Source organism: Triturus cristatus, chromosome 7, assembly GCF_964204655.1.
Source record: "Triturus cristatus chromosome 7, aTriCri1.1, whole genome shotgun sequence".
Taxonomy (NCBI): domain Eukaryota; kingdom Metazoa; phylum Chordata; class Amphibia; order Caudata; family Salamandridae; genus Triturus; species Triturus cristatus.
The window spans coordinates 276,089,748-276,109,263 of record NC_140590.1 but is presented as its reverse complement, the minus strand read 5'-3'; the positions used below and the strand labels follow the sequence as shown (position 1 = coordinate 276,109,263).

General features: G+C 46.0%; 1 protein-coding gene across 3 annotated transcripts in view; it reads left to right on the top strand.

The window, feature by feature from the left end:
* LOC146809405 (bifunctional polynucleotide phosphatase/kinase-like) overlaps positions 1 to 19,516 on the top strand; it is a 223,716-nt gene that overhangs the window by 155,049 nt on the left and 49,151 nt on the right. For all 3 annotated transcript variants that reach the window (XM_085616250.1, XM_085616248.1, XM_085616249.1), the window contains 2 exons: positions 9,633 to 9,681; positions 17,241 to 17,311. In XM_085616250.1, coding sequence (XP_085472376.1) covers positions 9,633 to 9,681; positions 17,241 to 17,311 — 120 coding nt within the window. The remainder of the gene's footprint in view (positions 1 to 9,632; positions 9,682 to 17,240; positions 17,312 to 19,516) is intronic.

Genomic DNA, 19,516 nt, shown 5'->3' with positions numbered 1-19,516 from the left:
AGCTAAACAAAATAACAAACGTTCCTATTGGAATATAATTGCCAAAGAAACAGGCACAAAAAAATCTTTACAAGCTACTCCAGTACCCCCATCAGAATGGGAAATATATTTAGCCAATCTATAAAAATTAAACGAGAGGACAGAAAGTTCGACTCCAGTGTTAAGTAAGCCAGGAGAAAAATCTCAACCAGCGGAGCTCCATCTCCTCTTCAAATTGAATACTATATAAAAAAGGTAAGAACGTCGGCAGCAATGGGTCCGAACCAAATTCCAATTAAGGTCCTCCAAAGTGACCCCAAGGATTCAAGCAAGTTTTTAGCTCCCCTATTTTTCCTTAGTTTTGCAACTGGGAAAATTCCAAAATCTTGGAAGGGGAGCATTGTAATCCCAATCTATAAGAAGGGCTCCAGGTAGCTCCCCTGCAACTACTGGCAGATAGCTCTTCTGGTCGGAACTGGGAAAATCTTTGCGGCAAGCGTTTTAGAAAATCCCAGAGTGGGCAATTTCAACAGGTTCTATTCCCTTAAACCAAGCAGGGTTTAGGCAAAACACTCTGTTACTGAAAATATTGCAGTGCTACAAACAATAATAGATAAATATGTCACCTTAAAGTCTCAGGTTGTGTATGCAGTCTTCGTCGACTTTACCACCACATTTGACAGGGTGGATAGAGCAATGCTCTGGAGAAAACTTAGAAAAATGGGAATCCCGGACAACCTCCTTCACCTACTAACATCACTGTATTCAGAGACATGGTTCCAAATTCAAATGTGGAGGGAGAAGTGTCTTACTAGCCCAATAGCTACACCTAATGGCCTTCGGCAAGGGTGCCTCCTAGCTCCCATACTGTTCTTCCTATACCTTAGTGATCTGCCGGTAAGCTTCAAACGGGTTTGCAATTTTCCACCTAAAATAGCATCTTCTAAAATACACACCATAATGTATGCAGACGATGTAGTCATCTTAGATCTAACTCCATTTGGTCTTCAAAGGATTTTGCAAGCACTTACTAAATACACTGACGAAAATGATCTAATACCAAATATCACTAAAACAAAAATTGTTCCGTTTACAGGAAGGAAACGGTATGTTAAATATAACTGGACTTTTGGGGGAAAACCGCTGGAAGTTGTAAAGGAATACACATACCTGGGGAGAATTTTTTCACAATCTTTGCAAAACTTGCCTCACCTGCAGAACCTGGGCTGTAAAGTTGATGTCCATGTTGGGGCACTCCTACGATTATATTCCTCCACTGGCCAAAGGCACTTTTCTTCTCTTTTTCAAGTATGTAGCTCTAAGATCCCACCAGTTCTATTGTATGCACTTGAATATATCCCACTAAGCCAATGGAAACAATTGGAACCGAAAGAAGGGAAAGTCCTCTGGAAACTGACTAAGATTTCACAAGCCGTGCCGGTACAAGTTCTTTGTCTTGAACTTTCATTGGTCAGTGTATATGCCAGAGGCATTACTAATATCTTAAGATGGGCATATAACTTCATCCATGCGGACCAAGGAACCCTACGATCCCTACTAAAAATGGAGACATTTGAACAAGGTACCCCCAAATTAGTATTCAGCAGAAATGTATCCATCGCTTTTAAACTATCAAATGTTACTATTGACCTGTTGCAATCTTGGACTCCCGCTCATTTGAAGCTTTTTTTTTAAAACATTTAACACCGGGGATAAGCTTCGGTCTTGATATACAACACTGCTCCAAATTGCAATTATATAAACAATGCGCTGAAACAATTGAATATAAGAAAGTGAAGCAGTATATTCATTTTAATTTAAAGCATGCAGTCAGGCGAAGCATTATCTTATTCCGTGTCTGGATACTTCCTCTAAAATCATTCACCTTTAAGTGGTTTTCAAAGGAAAAATCTAGTAGTTCCTGTGATCTGTGTAATGGCGGGGAGCAAGATTTGGAACATGTGTTATTTGTCTGTCCAAATCTGACTGTTGTAGAAGCTAGAATGAGGTTTATACAACCAATTCGAACAAAATGTTAAATTAATTTCGTTCAGAACCTGATTTCTCTATGTAAGGCACTGCCTAATGAGTTTGTGTGTAACGATATGTTTACATTTTTAGGTCTCGTGTCGGAAGCAGCGCATGCGCTGCTCTCGGCATCGAGAGCTTCTTGGAATCAATTCATATTCCGAAGCTCTCGGAGGCGGAGTTGAAGCCCTGCCCATCTTTCTCATTCGCTGGCGTCATCCTGCATGCAAAAAGCAGGCTCACCATTGAAAAAGAGGTTTCTTAGTCCCTCCTTGTTGCCGCCTTGTCTCCTTTTAGCCCCGCCCACCAGGATTGCATCTCTCACTCGCGGCGTCACATACTCCCCTTAATTAGCTGGGGCGCACTATGTTTTCTACACAACGCTGCCAGCTTATTGGTGAAGGGCAGTTAAACCGTTCTGCACACATGAGGTTTTTGACTATGCACTCTGTTTCTGTGACGCACTTACGCTGCGCTGTGCCTTGCAGACTGTCCACGTTCTTGAAGGGGCTCAAGTCATATTTGCACGGTGCCCATAAGATAAGGGCACATAATGATTAATTCTGTTCTAGTACCGAGAGCCAGTGCTATCAAGAAGCAGCCGGGGGGAGGGGTGTTTTGATGTCGCCTGTGCGAGTTAAGGGTTGTGAAGTGATTGTATGCACCTATCTCAGCCGCAGCACCTTCTGTCTGGGACTACAATAGAGCTCCAGAGAGGGCCGCAGATGCTGCTCGTTGCTGCTGTTGGGCCACTAACCTTCCCTCTTCGCAGCCACTCCCAGGCTCGCAGGTCCATCCACCACCTGTACCCCTCCCTGCACAGACTCCCGTCTCAGGAGAAATCAGTGCAAATCCGTTTTGCACATTTTTTTTTAGAGATTTCGTCATTTCAGAAGAAGCAAAAAAATTCTTCTGACGGGCCGTACTATGAGAAAAATGGGGTTTCTGCACAAAAATAAAGCTGATGTGTTCTGCCTAATAGCATCGCGTGCTTGAAGAGAAAGGGGAGTCCGCATTTTTTGTGTGGAATGTGACGTTACTCAGACCGTGTTGTGTATGGAGGATAATTGAGGCAAATACAGTTTGTTTCATTTTTCAGCAGTGAAAAGCTTTATGTTGTATGGCCCAAGATACATGTTCGCCAGTCTGGAAGTGCCCGCGTTAAGCGAGCACTGAAATGGTACAAAGCGATTTGCTTAATTTTTTCCGGAATCAAACTGTACCTCGGGTGGTAACCCAGACTGAATCTCCTCCAAAGGTGGGCGTTTGTCTTGTGCTTCGACTGCAAGGATTTCCATGAGGTAAAGGCCCCAGAGCTCAGCATCCATGGCTAGAACTCCAAACCCTGTGCGCCCTGAGGAGAGTGGCGGAAAACATGCACTACCAGGGTCTGTGCCCGGCCCGATAACATCTGCGTCAGTGCACGGATTCGCCGCAGGGTGCTGTGGTGGCCACCCCAGAGTCACATATGCGAAACTCTGACCTCGCAAATTACCCCCAGGCACAACCTCCGAAGATACTACATTGACTGTAGTGGAATTATTGAGTTGAAGGAAGGAATTCTACTGAGTGGGGGAGTGAAAGGCTTTGTGAGTTATTAGATGAGCGAGTGTGCCAGGGTAGGAATGAGGTGAAACCTACAAAGCTGACACCATGCAACAAATGCATTTTTGTAGCCGCGCAAGTCTCTGCAAAAGAGTCGAATGTGTACGTTTTGCGTTTTTTGCTAAAAGCGCTGTCGCTGTGCAAAAGTCAGAGGCAAGCGCCCACACTGTTCCTGCATTTAATAGAAGCCACGAGCCCGCACTAGACTGTGTGAGCGATACGGTCGTCGAGTCACAGGAAGTGGTAGGCCTCAGGTCAGTTCATGAACACTAATGTGTGCAGCTCGCTGCACTAGTGGCAGAGATCTGTGTCTATGGACCGCAAGGGCCGAGTCCCGAGGGCCCAAGCAGCCATTCGTCTTTCCTAGGCTGACAAATAGAATACCACCGAGTTCGGCCACAACTAACACTGCTTATCAAGTGCCAAGAGGCAACTTAATGTCTCGTGGGCGCTATTATAATGACTAATTTAATCGCACATACAATATTATCATGAATATGTGCTTTAATTTCCAAAGGCCGGCTTCCTGGTATGATGCCAGCATCTTCATAGTGAATGAATGAACAAATGAAAAAATAATGTAAACAAATAAACACACATGAATAAATAAAATGGACATAGAATGGTTCACTGTGTCCCATAGGGGGAAGAGGTGCCAGGGGCAAGTGGGCTGCTCAGGCCTTCCGGCCCCATCATCCTACCTCTAACACCTCAAAGAGTGACTCCACTCCCCTTGCGCCTGATTGGCTGCTCGTCTACTTAAAGTGGCCTTCACCCCGTTGGCAGCAGATCAGGAAGATGCGCCTGGGGACAGTGTGGCCTCCTACCTGTAGCAGGTATGCCAGCGAGAGACTCGGCAGCTCAGACACAGCTTAAGGGCCCCAGGACCCCTCTCTGCATGAGCGAGCCGTGTATTCTCCCCAACTGAGCCTCTGCTCCTGCCCTCGCACCCCCGGCCCGGCGCAGTGATGAGCTGCCCCGATGCCGGATACTCCAGTGACGACCACCTGCAGGTGGGGCGCTGCTGCCCGGCTCCCCTGGGCATGACGCAGTTCGGGCACTGCCAGTTGGCACCAGAAGCCCTGGACAAGCACCTGCAGAGTACGGGCGACCGAGCGGTAAGCAGCATTCCTAAAAGAGGGAGCCCCAAAACTGAGGCCCACATCCGCAGGCCCATGAACGCCTTCATGGTGTGGGTTAAGGACGAGCGCAAGCCAACTAGATCTGGCAAAAAACAGACCGAGAGAACTCTTCAACATTGTCAAAAGCCAAACTAACTGCACTCCCTCTCAAGAAATCAAAGCCACCAATGAGCGTTGTGAAGGAATTGCCACCTTCTTCACTAATACAGTCTCGAAAATTGATCAGTCCTTCATCCAAACCTCTAACCCTCCTTCCCTCTTAACCTGCCCCTCTCTAACCACCCCTGGTCATTCAGAAAGAGTTCTTACCAAGGACAATCAGGTCTGCCTCCAGCTAAAAAACAATGCGCATTGGTCCGACTTTGAGCTAATGTCGGAAAAAGAGGTTTTCAGTATAATTTCTAACCTAAAACCTTCCTCCCACACTATTGACCCCATCCCATCCACAATCATAGAAGAACTTAACCACACCATTTCCCCTTTCTGGACAAAAATAATCAACGCCTCTCTCACCTCAGGCTGTGTCCCAGACTCCCTTCAACTTGGACAAATCACACCTATTCTCAGAAAACCAGGGGCCGACCCTAATGATCTCAACAACGTCAGACCTATCTCCAACCTCCCATTCCTTGCAAAAACATTGGAGAAATGCGTTCTCCACCAACTCAACAAACACATTGATGAGTTCAACCTCCTCGACACCTTTCAATCGCGATTCAGGAAAGACTGTAGCACGGAAACAGCTACGCTCAACGTCTCTGACGAAATTCACAAGGCTTTAGATGAAGGTGATGCCTGCCTACTCATCCTTATTGACCTATCTGCGGCATTCGACACAGTAAATCATCCAGCGCTTCTGGAGACCATGTCGAAGCGCTCCGGCATCAATGGCACAGTACTAAAATGGTTCTCCTCCTTCCTTCAACACCGCTCGCAACAAATTAAAATCAACTCCTGTCTCTCGAAGCCAACAAAAGTCACACTTGAGGTCCCGCAAGGCTCCATCCTCTCCCCGGCCCTCTTCAATCTTTTCATGGAGCCCCTCACAATCCTCTTGAAAAAAGCTGGAGTGAATTACCACCTTTACGCTGATGACCCGCAAATCTATTTCAAAATCAAGTCTCCCAGCGACATCCAACACCTCCATGCCACTCTAACCGAGATCCAAACTTGGTTCAACGCTAACCACTTAAAACTCAATCCAGATAAACCAGAACTAATCCAATTCGCTCCAAAAAGCAGCCATCGTCCAATCCAAGAGTGGCTCAAGAATCTGGTCGCCCTAAACTGCCCCATCGTCCTATCCGACTCAGTTAAGTCTCTAGGCATCACTCTTGACAAGAACTTATCTTTGGAGGCCCACATCAAAAACTCTGCAAAAAGTGCTCTTTTCTCTCTAAAACACCTCAAGAAATTGAAACCTTTTCTTCCCCATGATGACCTCAAGACAGTAGTCCAATCCCTAGTTCTCTCTAAAATCGACTACGGGAACGCCATCCTAACAGGGACTCCAAAAGCTCACCTAGCCCCTCTAAGGGCAGTGTTGAACATGGCCGCTCGACTCGTAGCTGGAGTAAAAAGATTTGATCACATCACTCCAGCTCTCAACTCCCTCAACTGACTTCCCATGGAAGGGAGGTGTATTTACAAACTGGCCTGCATCACACACAATACCCTTCACTCTCCGGCCCCTAACTACCTGAACAACAAACTGATAAGAGCAGGTCAATCCAGATTGCTGAGAAGCTCCAACACACTCCTCCTTATTCCTCCGAAACTGAAAAAGAAAACCACACAATCCCGATCGTTCTCTGGCAACGCTCCCAGGATGTGGAATGCTCTCCCTAGAGTCCTCAAATGCAACCCCTCCTTCTCCTGTTTCAAAAGGGACCTGAAAATCCAACTCCTTACCAAGTACTTTCCTGACCAATGTCAACTAACCTAGACTTCAATATCCAAGTTTACTCCTCTCTCTTGACATGCAAAGATAGTTGGTGACCGGACTGTGTTAACCACCTTATCTTCCATGCTGTATTTTTTTTTATCCCTGGTTTTGCTTCCTTACTGCCTGCCTGCTATGTAATGCAATTTCCGTCTGTTTTTCTTTACAGTATGTATGTAAAGCGCTCTGATACCTATGGGTCAAGCTAGCGCTATATAAAACTTTTAAAATAAATAAAATAAGCGGCTGGCTCTACGGTTCCCGGATGTGCAGAACGCCGAGCTCAGCAAACTACTAGGTAAGGCCCAGTGGCCAGATCCCCCTCTGCCTCACCTCAGGACGCTCATTAGCAGATTGCTCTCAAAAACGAATGGGTCATTTGGAAAGTTTGTACGAACCCACCCTGATAGTCTAAAAATTAGGAATCACTTGAAAAAAATGTACTACTATTAATGAGACGAATTTCCAACCCTTTGCATAGCAATCAAATTTGTTTTAACTATTTAAGTTTTCCAAATGTTGCCAAATATGGGATCTCAGATTCCGTGAGATAGGTTGGTTTGCCCAGAATCGCACAGTTTGGCGAGGTTTGAACAGAAGCCTCCTTGCCCATAGCTAGATAGCGCACAGGCAGAAGCCCCAGAAGAAATGCCTCCTACACTATTTCCTTAAGCAACACTTGTAGTTAACTGTGCATAGTGTACACACAGTAGAGGCCTCACAGCCTTTCAGTTCTACACTATACATATATTGTGCATAGAGAACCCGAGGTTGAAGTGAACAGGGCCCGATTACCAATGCTGTATGTTACTACTAATACTGTTTATAAATATTTTCAAATTTCTGGTATTTTTAGTGCTTAATTTGAGCCGGTGGTTTCCGGTGCTCGGCACCAGCACTTAAATGTCCGCACCGGCTCCAGTGACAGTCCACCACATGGTGGCGCCGTCTTTAATTTTGAGATGTGCACAACAACCGTGTTTATTAAGACAATATACATTGAAAATTAATACCAGCTTTTCAAGCCATTATTATAGCTTTGTGTGGCCTAAAATAGCGTGAATTGTCACGCTTTTAGGAGTGGCATGGTTAGGTGTTCTGTTGGTAATGACATTGGCAGCGCTGGCAGGGGCAATATGTGGTGCAAGCTGCACTGGTCTTCCGAGAAGGGCCCTGGCACTTTTTGAATATTTTTTTTTACCAATTAAGAAAGTGCAGTTTTTCGATTTAGTCTGTTTTCGATATTGCCTTTGAAGCTAATTATGTTACTAACGCTGCCGGTGAGTTTCGAGGCTTTTGTTCTAAAGTACAATGCATTTCGACCCTATCTCCTCCTGTGGGCTCCGGCCTCACCCCCGTCCCCACTCAGTCACGCTACCACACATGTGTTCTATTCCAACCCACTCCAATGAGGGGTGTTCTATATCTCATCAATGTAAAGCCCTGGCCCTATGAGGTGATGCCCCGCTCCTGGATGATTGCAGGTTGGCTGCGCAGTCTTCTTTACGCCTCTCTCTGGACCTGGACAGAGGCCGAGCGATGTGCAACAAGTCACTTCCGGTCACAACTGACCCGAGCCGGTCTCACTTGTTTAACCATAGCGCTCCGACGCACTGAGAGGCATATGAAGGAACACTTGCTTTTGTGGATTCTTTCCCTGTTTTCTTGAGTTTAAACCAGACTGTGTGTGTGCTGTAGATTTGCACTTCCCCCGCCAACCTAGTTGTATTTTCTCTCCTGCGCAAACTAGGCACACGTACCGTGTGAACGCACGTTCGCCATTCTTAGGCCTTTAAGCATTGAAAATGCAATAGGTCTCGCCTTTTATTAAGTTAAAGCCATTTGCTTTGCTATACAATACCATTAGCAAAGCAAATGGCTTTTACTTAATCAAAGGCGAGACCGATTGCATTTTCAATGCTTGTTAAAATCTATTTTAACTTTGTACTAGAATGACATTTTACTATTTTAAATGTAATTTTATTCCTCAAATATTTGTTGCTCTCAGTCGAGAACTAAATCAATTAAACTTGAACATAAGTATGCAAATAAGATGCACAATAAAGCCAACCAATGTTAAGCAATGGGCAGGTTGTAAGTCTAAAGTAAGTTTACTTTAAGTCTTTCTTAACCACATAGCTTGAGCCGTCTGGCAGGCAAGACCTAAAAACATTACGAAACCAATGCGATTAGAAGAATTAATTAGATTGCCATCGATACCCGTTGATACCCGCTAATGTTTAGTTTTTGTGCCTTGTTGGAGTTTCAAAATGTCCGTGGAATGGGTTTGACGCTTGCCCAGATAACAGTTTTTACTGCACTTGACAAGTGTATACTTATTTCACCGTGCACTTACAAGTATTTGTATGCTAATGACCAGTGAGGTCACTGGTGAAGACAAAACACCCCCCTACTGTTTACATTAATTCAATACCCTCTGTCAGCATTACACAATGTATACAAACTTTGGCACATCCTTCAGAGGCCAGCGTTTTTACATCGCAATGGCATTCGAGATAATCTTTGTTGCTGCACAGCCTTTTTACTGAGCAACAAGAGTGGAACTACTAGAAGTGGAAACTACCCTCAGCCAGTGACTCTCTAGTAGACATGCTAAGGGTGTATAGCTTATGTTTCGACCTAAAGTCTCATGAGTAGTTACTTGATGCTCCATAAGCCAGACCTAACCAGTTTTGTAGTTTGTTAGTGAACAGAGGAATCGTCTTTTTCCCATGTCTCCAGATATTGACATCCACTGCCACACCATATCTCCCCGATCCTGATCCTTCTCAAACTCTGCCACTTTTAACACTGCCAACCATGGCATACTTTGAACACACAGGTGTAACTGTTGTTCGATTAAGGCTTGAATGTCTGTGGGTGGAAGGCGCTCTGCAAGTATTCTTTTTTTTTAATTGTTTTTCTCTTTTTCACAGGCTAATGCAGGAATTAAAGTGGACGTGGAGGGAAGTGTGTACGTTGGAGGTAAGCGAACCCTTTTGGTTGAGAACGCCCTAGTGGATGAATGGACACGGTCTAGCATACTTTAGCCGTTCTCTCATCTTCCTTCCACTTACCCCCAGACCTCAACCGCACAAACACCTTATTAGAATCTAAACTAAATACTCGCATCTTCTAATGCCCATGTAAGTAATTGCCACACTCCATTGCTTCTCCATCTAATCATGTCAATATTTTAAATAATATATTTTCATTAATTGTTTTTGCATATTTGGGTGCTGTTGTGAGTGCAGACACTCCAGTTGTAAAGAATGTTGGTGTATTTTTTTCTGGATGCTCCTGTAGGGGTGGTGGGACAGTGAGTGCACCTCACCTTGCAAAAGGATGAGCATACCATAGGGCAATACGTATAACGCGGCAACAATAGTCGTCACTGGGTAGGCAGGGACAGAATCTGGCTTAAGAAATGAGGGCAAGAGCAGATGCACTAAAAGTTAGTTAAGGATTGTACATGTACACCTGATTTGTTTTTTGCTCCTTTTTCTTACCCTTGGGAATGCCAATGATAAGAAACAAGGTTGGTTATGATTACTGACTATGACCCTCTTGGTGTTACTCCGGAGATATGATCACTACTATGCTTTTAGTAGAACTTTCGTCTCGTTGTTTTTTAAATAATATATCTTTACTGAATTTTTGGGTTGTGTCTGAAAAACAGACTCCAAGATACATGAAATCACAGCTGTAACAATCCCCCAAAACAGGCTCCCCCAACCCCGTTCGACCTTTTAACACACATTGGTCACAGTAACAAACAGTATGCTGCAGTTCCGCTCCATCTTTCACTGCACAATGAGGGGGGCAGTGGCTGCCAGAACGACCCCCCCAGCACAGCCCCCCTTTACCTGCCTACTCCGCTGTTCCAAACCACTATCCTGCATTCTCTGGCTCTGCCTCAGGTTCCACAAGTGTATTCAGCATGTTTCTCCACAGCTGCAAGTGGTTCTCCCTCGTTTTTAGGTCTCGCCTAGCGTTGCAGCGCATGCGCATTGCGAGGCATGCAGTATACAGTATAGCGGGGGAAGCCCCACCCACTTTCCGCCTATCTTTTTGATTGACCAAAATCCTAAATGCTGCATTCTGATTGGTTTTCGGCTTGTTAGTCCCGCCTCCTGACGGCCATGTCGTCATTTTTGTCCTTCCATGGCTATCAGCCCCTTTACTTTAAAAACTGTTTTGTTCCCCTGCCTTCCACGTTCCCTCCTGCAGTCATTGACTTCTCGTCCCACCACCACCACCACCCCCTCCCGCACTTCTGTTTCGAATGCAATAGGTCTCGTGTAAATAAGAGTCCTATTGCATTCTAAATGCTTGCTTGTCCTGGGATTGGCTGGGTGAATTTGCACTCTGTTTTGCCTGACCTGTCCAGAACACATGCGCAATACAGACTGCAATCTTACGCATGCGTCCACCAGCCGCCATGGATTTCCGATCACTCTCGCGCACCCCTCGGTAGCGGCCGCCGCGATTAATGGCTTTTTGATTAATAATCACTTGTAAGTCAAAACATTTTTATTAAACTGTGCCAGCTTCCGATTTATGGACCTCGGTGTGGTTTGTACGACCCAAGAATAATCTATTTTTGAAGCGTGGCGGCATCATACATCTTACAGGCCCATGGGGGGGGGTTCGGTGAAGGGGTGGGCTTTTTAGGCGCCCAGAAGCTATCGGCAGCGCTAGAGACCAGGTGCCGACAGAAGGGTTCGAGGTGAGCCTGTGGCCTCCAGAGCTATCAAAGTGTGGTGTGTGCCATGGAGAGTGCGTCACCCACATATTTATGCCAACATAATATCCGTACGGCCGGACAAGACTTAAAAGATGGCAGCTTTCTCCAGCTATGTCTGATTCATCTAAAAGTTTACTATTAGTGCTAATGAGATCCAACAGTGTGTGAATCCCCCAATAGTCTGTGAATCCCCCAACAGTGTGAGACCCCAGCTGCATGAGCTACCCACAGCGATCTGAACTCACTCTAGCAGAGCAGTGTGAGTACCCCCAAGCATTGCAAGCTTCCTTCGGCACTGTGCGATATTCCCAAGGCAGTTTGAACTTTCTCCTGCACAATAGTAGATTCCTCCCACATTGCGAGCTTTCTTCAGCAGTGCCAGCTTCCTCCTGTAGCCTGAGCGTCCCTAGCAATGTGCCAGATTCCCCCAGCATTGCAACCTTCCTCTATCAGTGTGAGATTCCTTCAGCAGTGCGAGTTTCGTCTGCCAATGCTCTTGGACTCCAATAATGCGAGCTTCCACCAGCAGCGCGAGCTTCATCCAGCAGCGCAAGCTTCACCCAGCAGCACAAGTTCCCTCTGTCATTACTCTTGGGCTCCCACAATGGGAGTTTCTCCAGCATGGTCCTTTACCTGCAGCACTGAGAGAAACTGTGAGCGCTGCAAGCTTCTTCTAGCAGTATGAGCTTCCCCAGCAGAATGATCGTCCTCTAGCAGAGCAGTGTGAGATTCCATAAGCATTGCAAGCTTCCTCCAGCAGTGTGTGAGATTCTCCCAGCATTGTGAGCTTCCCCAAGCAGTGCAAGCTTCTCCAGCAGTGCAAGGTTCCTTGGGCAGTGTAAGCTTCCTCGTGTTGCTTGAGATTCCCTCCATGAGTGTACGATTCCCCTATGAGTGTAATATTCCCACATAAGTGTAAGATTCTCTTGGTTGTATGAGCTTTACAAGGCATTCTGATCTTCTAGAGTAGTGTGAGAGTCCCCTAGCATTGCACGCTTTTTCCGGCAGTTTTAGCTTCCTCCAGTAGTCTGAGCTCTCCTAGTAGTGTGTGAGATTCACCCAGGATTGCAAGCTTTCTCCATCATTGTGATATTGGGTGATATTGTGATATCGGGTATCAGCCCATACCAGGAACAGCAGTTCGTTATAAATGTGAACCGGGGTTTAAAATGGGAGGGCTGGGGTCTGTATGCTGCCTTTATCTGGTTCAATGATACAAACCTGCACAGTACGGAGGGCTAGGAGGGAAGTAAGGGAGGTGGCTAGAAGGTGTATTAGCATGCAGGGTGGCAGTGGCCATGGCAGGGAGTGACGTCAACAGAATAGATTGTTGGCATGGAGTAGCTTGGGCATCAGTGATGTCAAGGAAGTTGCATAAGCAAAGTTGCTATTGGTTTAGCGTGATGAGGAATATTGATGACAGGGGAGTTGCGTCCGCATGAGAGGCTGTTGGCCTTGTATTTAGGGTGGGGATGTGTCAGGAGTGTGATTTGAACAGGAGAGACTGTTGACAAAGTATTTAGTGTGGGATTAGTAAATGGTGGTAGGGAAGTGACTTCAGCAGGAGAGATGGTTGGCCTAATGTTTTGTGGGAAATGCAGTGGTGAAGTGGACAATAGTAGCAAAAGTGGACGATAGGTTGGCCTCAATGCCGGAATTAGTGCTTGAAAAGACGGGGTGTATGATAGCAATGGGCTTTAACTAAAAAGTGAGTGCAGGTGGTCCCATGGATAATATGGTGCATAGCTCAATTCTTATAAGGTCCCAAAGGCGAGACCGATTGCATTGCAAATGCTTGTTTAATTGTACTCCCGTGCCTGTAAAGAAACAAGTTCCTAATCTATTATTGCTATCTGAAGTACACAAAAGTATTTTGAAAAGGCTGTTTGCTGTTTGTCAACCAGACCAATAAACAGTGATGTTTGCTGGTTGTCTGCTTTTACTGCTTTGTTTTCCTATCTCTAAGGAATGCCCACACAGACACTGCTTTCCCTCTTACTTCCCTTTTTTGATCCTTCTCCAGCTAAGCTCTCAGGATCTCGAGCAAATTCCCACCAGCCTCAAAACTGCTCCTACGCTCTTGCAACTCAAACATAAATTGAAGACTCCTTTCATCAGAGAACACTAGCACCCTGTACAATGGGATAACCTGCCTCTTGTAGATGTTCATGACTCTTCTCTTCAGGCTCACGACCTCTGTTCAGCTCTTCGTTGCTCTCTGGTTGGGTTTGCTGGCATAATGCAGCTCTTGCTGTCTATTCCGTGTCACTTTTTTTCTGGCTTGCTCTCAGTTGCATTTCCTTTGAAGTTCCTTCTCAGTTTGACACTCAATTTTTGGTTCATGGTCTCTAGAGTTTGTCTGAGCCAGGCTTGCTCTTGGTTATTGTATGAAGATCCCTCTTTTAGAAAAGGTTAGCCTCCACTTTTTTCCTGGATATTGTAAGTGACCAGGGAAGCCATAGTTAGTACATGTGCAAAAGAAACAATTGATGGACGGAATGCTTTACAATGCAAACATTCACCCCCTGTCACAAGGATCTGGGTTAAATCCATCGTTCTTTTGCTCACCACACCACCCCAGTTTGGACCCAGCCATATGCAAATCAGTCTTGACCCTGTTCTTGTGGCAACAGTCCAGCCTAAACTGCCAAGCCAGGTCCTCCCTGGACCGGAAACAAGCATCCTGAGACCGGTTTCAGGGCATCACTCTTCATCAGCCAGGCTAGCTAGAATCCAGTGGTGTAGTGAAGATGGTACCCACGTCTGGGCATACCCTTCCCACTTGGGGCGACATATGCAAAAGAAATAATTGATGGATGGAATGCTGGACAATGCAAACATTCACCCCTAGTCACAAGGGTCTGGATTAAATCCATCATTCACTCTGTGACTGGGGGTGAGTGTCTGAAAAGTTTCAGCTCTCCGTCAAGAATCTCCTTGTGTTTGCCCTAAGTTGGCAGGGCATGCCCAGATGTGGGTTCCTTGCTCACTTTGCCACTGGATTCAAGCTAGCCTGGCTGATGAGGGCTGTAAACCCGAAACCGGTCCCAGGATGCTTGTTTCCGGTCTAGGGAAGACCTGGGTTGGCAGTTCGGGCTGGACTGTTCCCATGAGGCACAGGGTCAAGGCTGATTTGCATATAGCTGTCTGAACTGGGGTGGCGAAGTGAGCTAAAGAACAATGATGGAGTCAACCCTGATCTGTGACTGGGGGTGAGTGTCTGAATAGTTTCAGCGCTCCGTCCATCATCTCATTGTATTTGCATAGTTAGTACATGGGCTGGCCACTCGTCATTACGATTTCCCCAGCTCCATGATGGCTCACTGAAATATGGGATGTTTGGTACCAAACATCTCAGCATAATAAACCTGCACTGATTCCAGTGTCAGATTTATTAAAAAGTGCACACGGAGGACCCCATAGAGGGGTCGGTCCCCTGAAATCTATCAATCCTTAATGCGTTCACCAACTGGCCTGTGCCAGCCTGCTACCACCCGACAGTGTTCTGACCTCATGGGAAGAGTGCTTGCGCACTCTGAGGCAGAGAACAATGCCTTTCCTGGCTGGTGGTGTTCACACCTCTGCCCGTTCCGAAAGAGCCATCCATGGCGGGGAGATTCAAAGGACTTTCCGCCTTTGTTATGTGGCTGCAGCCTCTCCTGTAGAGGGAGCAGACCCCCTTCCTGTCTTCAGCCCATTTGTTGTGGGATGACAGGGGAGGAAATGTAGAAAGAATAGGAGGTGTACCCCCCTCTGTAACTCCACCCCTCAGGTCCTGGAGGGGAGGCAAAGTACACTTTTCAGTGCCCACCTTCGTGAAGATGGTGGTACTCCTCCAATGAGGATCAGGGATATGCCCACTCCGCGTGGGGTAAGTATTTAGGGGATGTAGTCACCCTTAAGGTAAGTAGCCCATTGGTTTCTGCCTGGCACTCCCTTTAAACACCCCTAAATGTAGTATTTAGGTGCCCCCTGAGCCCTGAACTAGAGTTCCTGATGACCTGAGAAGAGCCGGATACTACAGAGTTGCACCAGCAAAGAAGACTGCAGAGACCAACTGGATTAGTCCCAATCCTACCGGCCTGTCTGCAGCCCTCGACGATCCTGCACCAAAAAATGACTTGTGCTGCAGCCCAGCGACCTCCAGCACCCTGAGAGGACTGAACTGCCTTAAACAAAGATCAAGACTCCCGAGAACAGGGGACCTGTTCACCAAGCAACCATCTTTAAAGTAAACACCTTGTGACCTGAAGAACAACGAAGCCTGCCTCTGATCCCACCTCTGCACCTGATACCTCCGGCAAGAGTTCAAGTGGCCCATCGGTTCCAGCATGGTTCCCCAACTAACCAGAGTTCAATTCCACTGTGAGCCGATTTCTCCTTGACGTCACCTGCAGCATCTGCACGGACACCTCCCCTCCAACCACGACCTGCTCCGGTAAGCTGTTTCAACTCCTGGAGACTGGCTCACCTAAACTGTTGCTACTCACTTGTAATCAGCCTCTGACCGATTTTCCCCAGTCCCCATTGATTTGTATTGGGTGCCCAGCCTCGAACTTGCACCTGGCCACCCCAGTGACGCTGGGGGTGCACTGTTGGTACTGAACTTAACCTTGCCCAATACTGCCCTTAACTTCCAAAGACTGGTTTTGTAAGTCGATATTCTTCCTATATATGCTGAATAGTTTCTTCCTCCAATAGATTAACATTGCAAATTCTGGAAATTGCCTTAAGTGTCCTTTTTTTTAAACTGAAAAATATTTCTATTGGAAAACAATTTTACTTCTGATGAAGTTCTGTGGTTCTACAAAATAAATATAACCAATTATTATTTCTATAAATTGGTCTGGGATGTATTTATTGAATTTGTGTCTCATTTATTGCACTGTGTACAATAAATCCTTAAAACTACCCTCTGATAAGCCGAACTGCTCACCCACACTACCACAAAATAAAGTATTAGCTTTTTGGTATAGTATATAGGGCCACATGCATCAACGAGAAAACGAGAATCTGCCCCTTTGCGACCGGTATTTTTGCATTTGCGATGCATCATCCCAAATGCAAAAATCGCAATTTAAGGAATCTCTAAATAGCGATTCCTTAAATTGCGATTGCATTTAAGGAATCCCAAATTGAGATTCCTTAAATGCAATGCATTAAAGTTAAAAAATTAGCGATTTCGCTAATAGGGGGAGCAAATTACCATGAAGTTGAACTTTTGTGCATTTTTCAAAGTTTCATGTTGCGCACACACATGCCCTTAGAGCATGTGTGTGTGCAACATATGTGCACAGATCAATTTCAGGGGTGCAATAGGGTGTGATTTTGACACCCTTGCACTCTTGAAATTGCATGAGCAATTTGCGAGTACATACTGGTACTCGCAATTTGCTCATGCAATCTCCAATTCATTCCTATGGGCCTGGAGGCCCATAGGAGTGAATGGGACGGCATTCCTTAATTGCGACTCGCAATTTGCGAGTCGCAATTAAGGAATTTGTAGGAATCGCTATTTTTATAGCGATTCCTACATGCATAGGCTTTTGCAATTCCTTAATTGCGATTCCTTAATAATCGCAATTAAGGAATCGCAAAAGTCTTTGTTGATGCATGTGCCAGATAGAGAGCCAGCTTACTACTGTTATGTTCACTCTTATTTGTGATTTTTGATGTTTGCTCTCATTCTTTATGCCTTTCATTCTGTGGTTCCAGCTCATGCGCGTTATCTCACTTTTTCTGCTCTCACACTTCTTTTCATTGGAGATGTCTCATGTACTCCATTTCTGTTGTCCAGATGCTGCAGGCCGCCCAGTAAACTGGGCCCCCGACCGGAAGAAAAAGGATTTCTCCTGCAGTGACCGACTGGTAAGAGCCAATCAAGCGGTGTGGAGAAACCATACCTTGCATAAGTGGATATTTTCAGAAGCTTGCGAAAGCTCATTGATAGTCTGGGTATATAAAGATTGATTCGGTTTATTCTCCAAATATGGTGAGATTTAGGGGCTGTGTCCAGGTTCTGAAGGGAATACAGTGTTTGGGTCCAGGTTAAGGAGAGATACAGGGGCTTGCGTTTAGAATACAGGGAAATTCTTGTGACCTATCCAGAGCACAGAAAGGTTGAGGTGCCATGTCCATAGAGACACAGGGGCTATTTCCCGAGTACGGTGAGATACAGGTACCAGATACGGAGAGATATAGGGGCTGTGTCCTGAGTACAGAGGGTTACCCTGCTGGGCCCATGGCACAGATGGTTACAGTGCCATGTTCATTGACCTGTCTTTGTGTTCAGTACCCCACACAGTGTTGGCAAACACCTAATGCTTCATACTTGGTCTTGTGCTTGGTGGAAAGGTATGTAAACAGGTTACCTGCTACAAGGTAAGTATCTCCTGTTTAAGAGTGCAGGTACGGACCACCAGGGTGGTGACAGGCCCTCCAAATGTCTGGTGTGGGGGTCCCATAAAGTTCATGAACTGGTGTATGTGCACTTTCCACTATTTAATAGAGGGTTCATGGAGGGTTGTTGGTATTTAGAGAAGGAGCTTCAGACATTTTGCTTTATTGATTCTCTCTTTTTGTAATATTATAGCAGTTACTGGCTTTAATAGTGGTCAACATGTTTCAGCCGTGGTGCCTAACTAGGCTCGGCTTTCATCAGGACCTGGTAAGGTACTGCAGAAATGAACAAATAACGTATCAAAGGATATAGAGAACACCCTCAAGTTGCTTGTAGGGTGTGCGTCTCCTCAATGATTCATACATCACCTAGATAAAAAAGACTCAGTGTAAATATGTTGGTCACAATTTCTCAGTAGTAACAGGTGTGAATGTATAAACTAAAAGCAAGCTACACTCACCCGTGTAAACTGGGTGGAAAATGGACCTCCACCTGGCAACCGCTCAGGAAGGAACACCGCTCTGAAAAAAAGATGTAAGACTGCTGAAGAATGGGGAGCTTACATGTCATGAGCGCGTGTAAAAAAATGTGAGTAGGTAGTCTAACAACGAGGGATACTGGCAAAAACAGCGTGTGCACAGAATGCTGATAGATGCAATGATCATCGATAGCCAACAGGGTAGACCGGTGGGGAAAACGTGACCGGTCCTGTTGAATCGATCTAAGTAGTAAGAAATTGAAAATGTCTGTACATATGAAATCAAATGTCAAAATATGTGCCCAAACATATCGCTAGAGGGTGGGGGGTTGGTTGCCTTCATAAAAATGTAAAAAGAAATGAAAAGCGGGACCGTGTGTGCCCAGCGTCAGAAATCCTACCTCTCCGTCGGGGAACCGGGCTGGAATGAGCCTGCAGCCGGAGGTCCCGCGGGGTTGGACGGAGACGGATTAAGAAAAGATGAGTCAGCACTAATGGGCCAATCAGGGGGCAGGTTGCTCATCCTGTGAGGACGGGGAACCAATAGGGAGTGCTGAGCCAGCCGTGTGGCTGTAACCAAGGAAACTGGTATGCAGCTGACGCGTTACGGGTTACGCTGTCAAAAAATCAAAGGAATGCGCGCCACGGTAAATTAGGGAAAAGGTGGTAGCGCTCCTTAACACGGTGTGTGGATAGAAAGAAGGAATCTCGGAATAAGGGGCGAGACAATGCCTAGACGGGGCATGGAGAAACATCCTGGGCAATTTCAAATTAAACACATGTTGAGTGATCCGAGAGGAGACGCACTGGTTAATACGGCGCTAGCTCTCAAAACGTGGATCGCTCAGTGGGTGTAGGTAGCTGAAATGGGTGTGAACTGATGTGAAGACATCGGTTCTTGCAGCGCGGTCGAAGCTAGTTGAGAGTGCACTAGGTTCGCCGGAAAGTGGATGACAAGTGAAATATAAATGTAAAGCTGCCGATCAGTAGGGCAAGACAGAAGGGAACTGTCAAAATAGAGAGCAAGTACAATCGGTGGTTGGCCATTAGCCTGGAGAAGTGCGTGCCAGTTACAGAGGACTTGCTTAGAGACTGTAACGAATGTATACAGTAACAAAGAGTTAATCGGTATACTTAATGTGAGATGCCCATGAACACGGTGTGAAACATGGGTCAAAAGGTGAGCTCAAGCCAT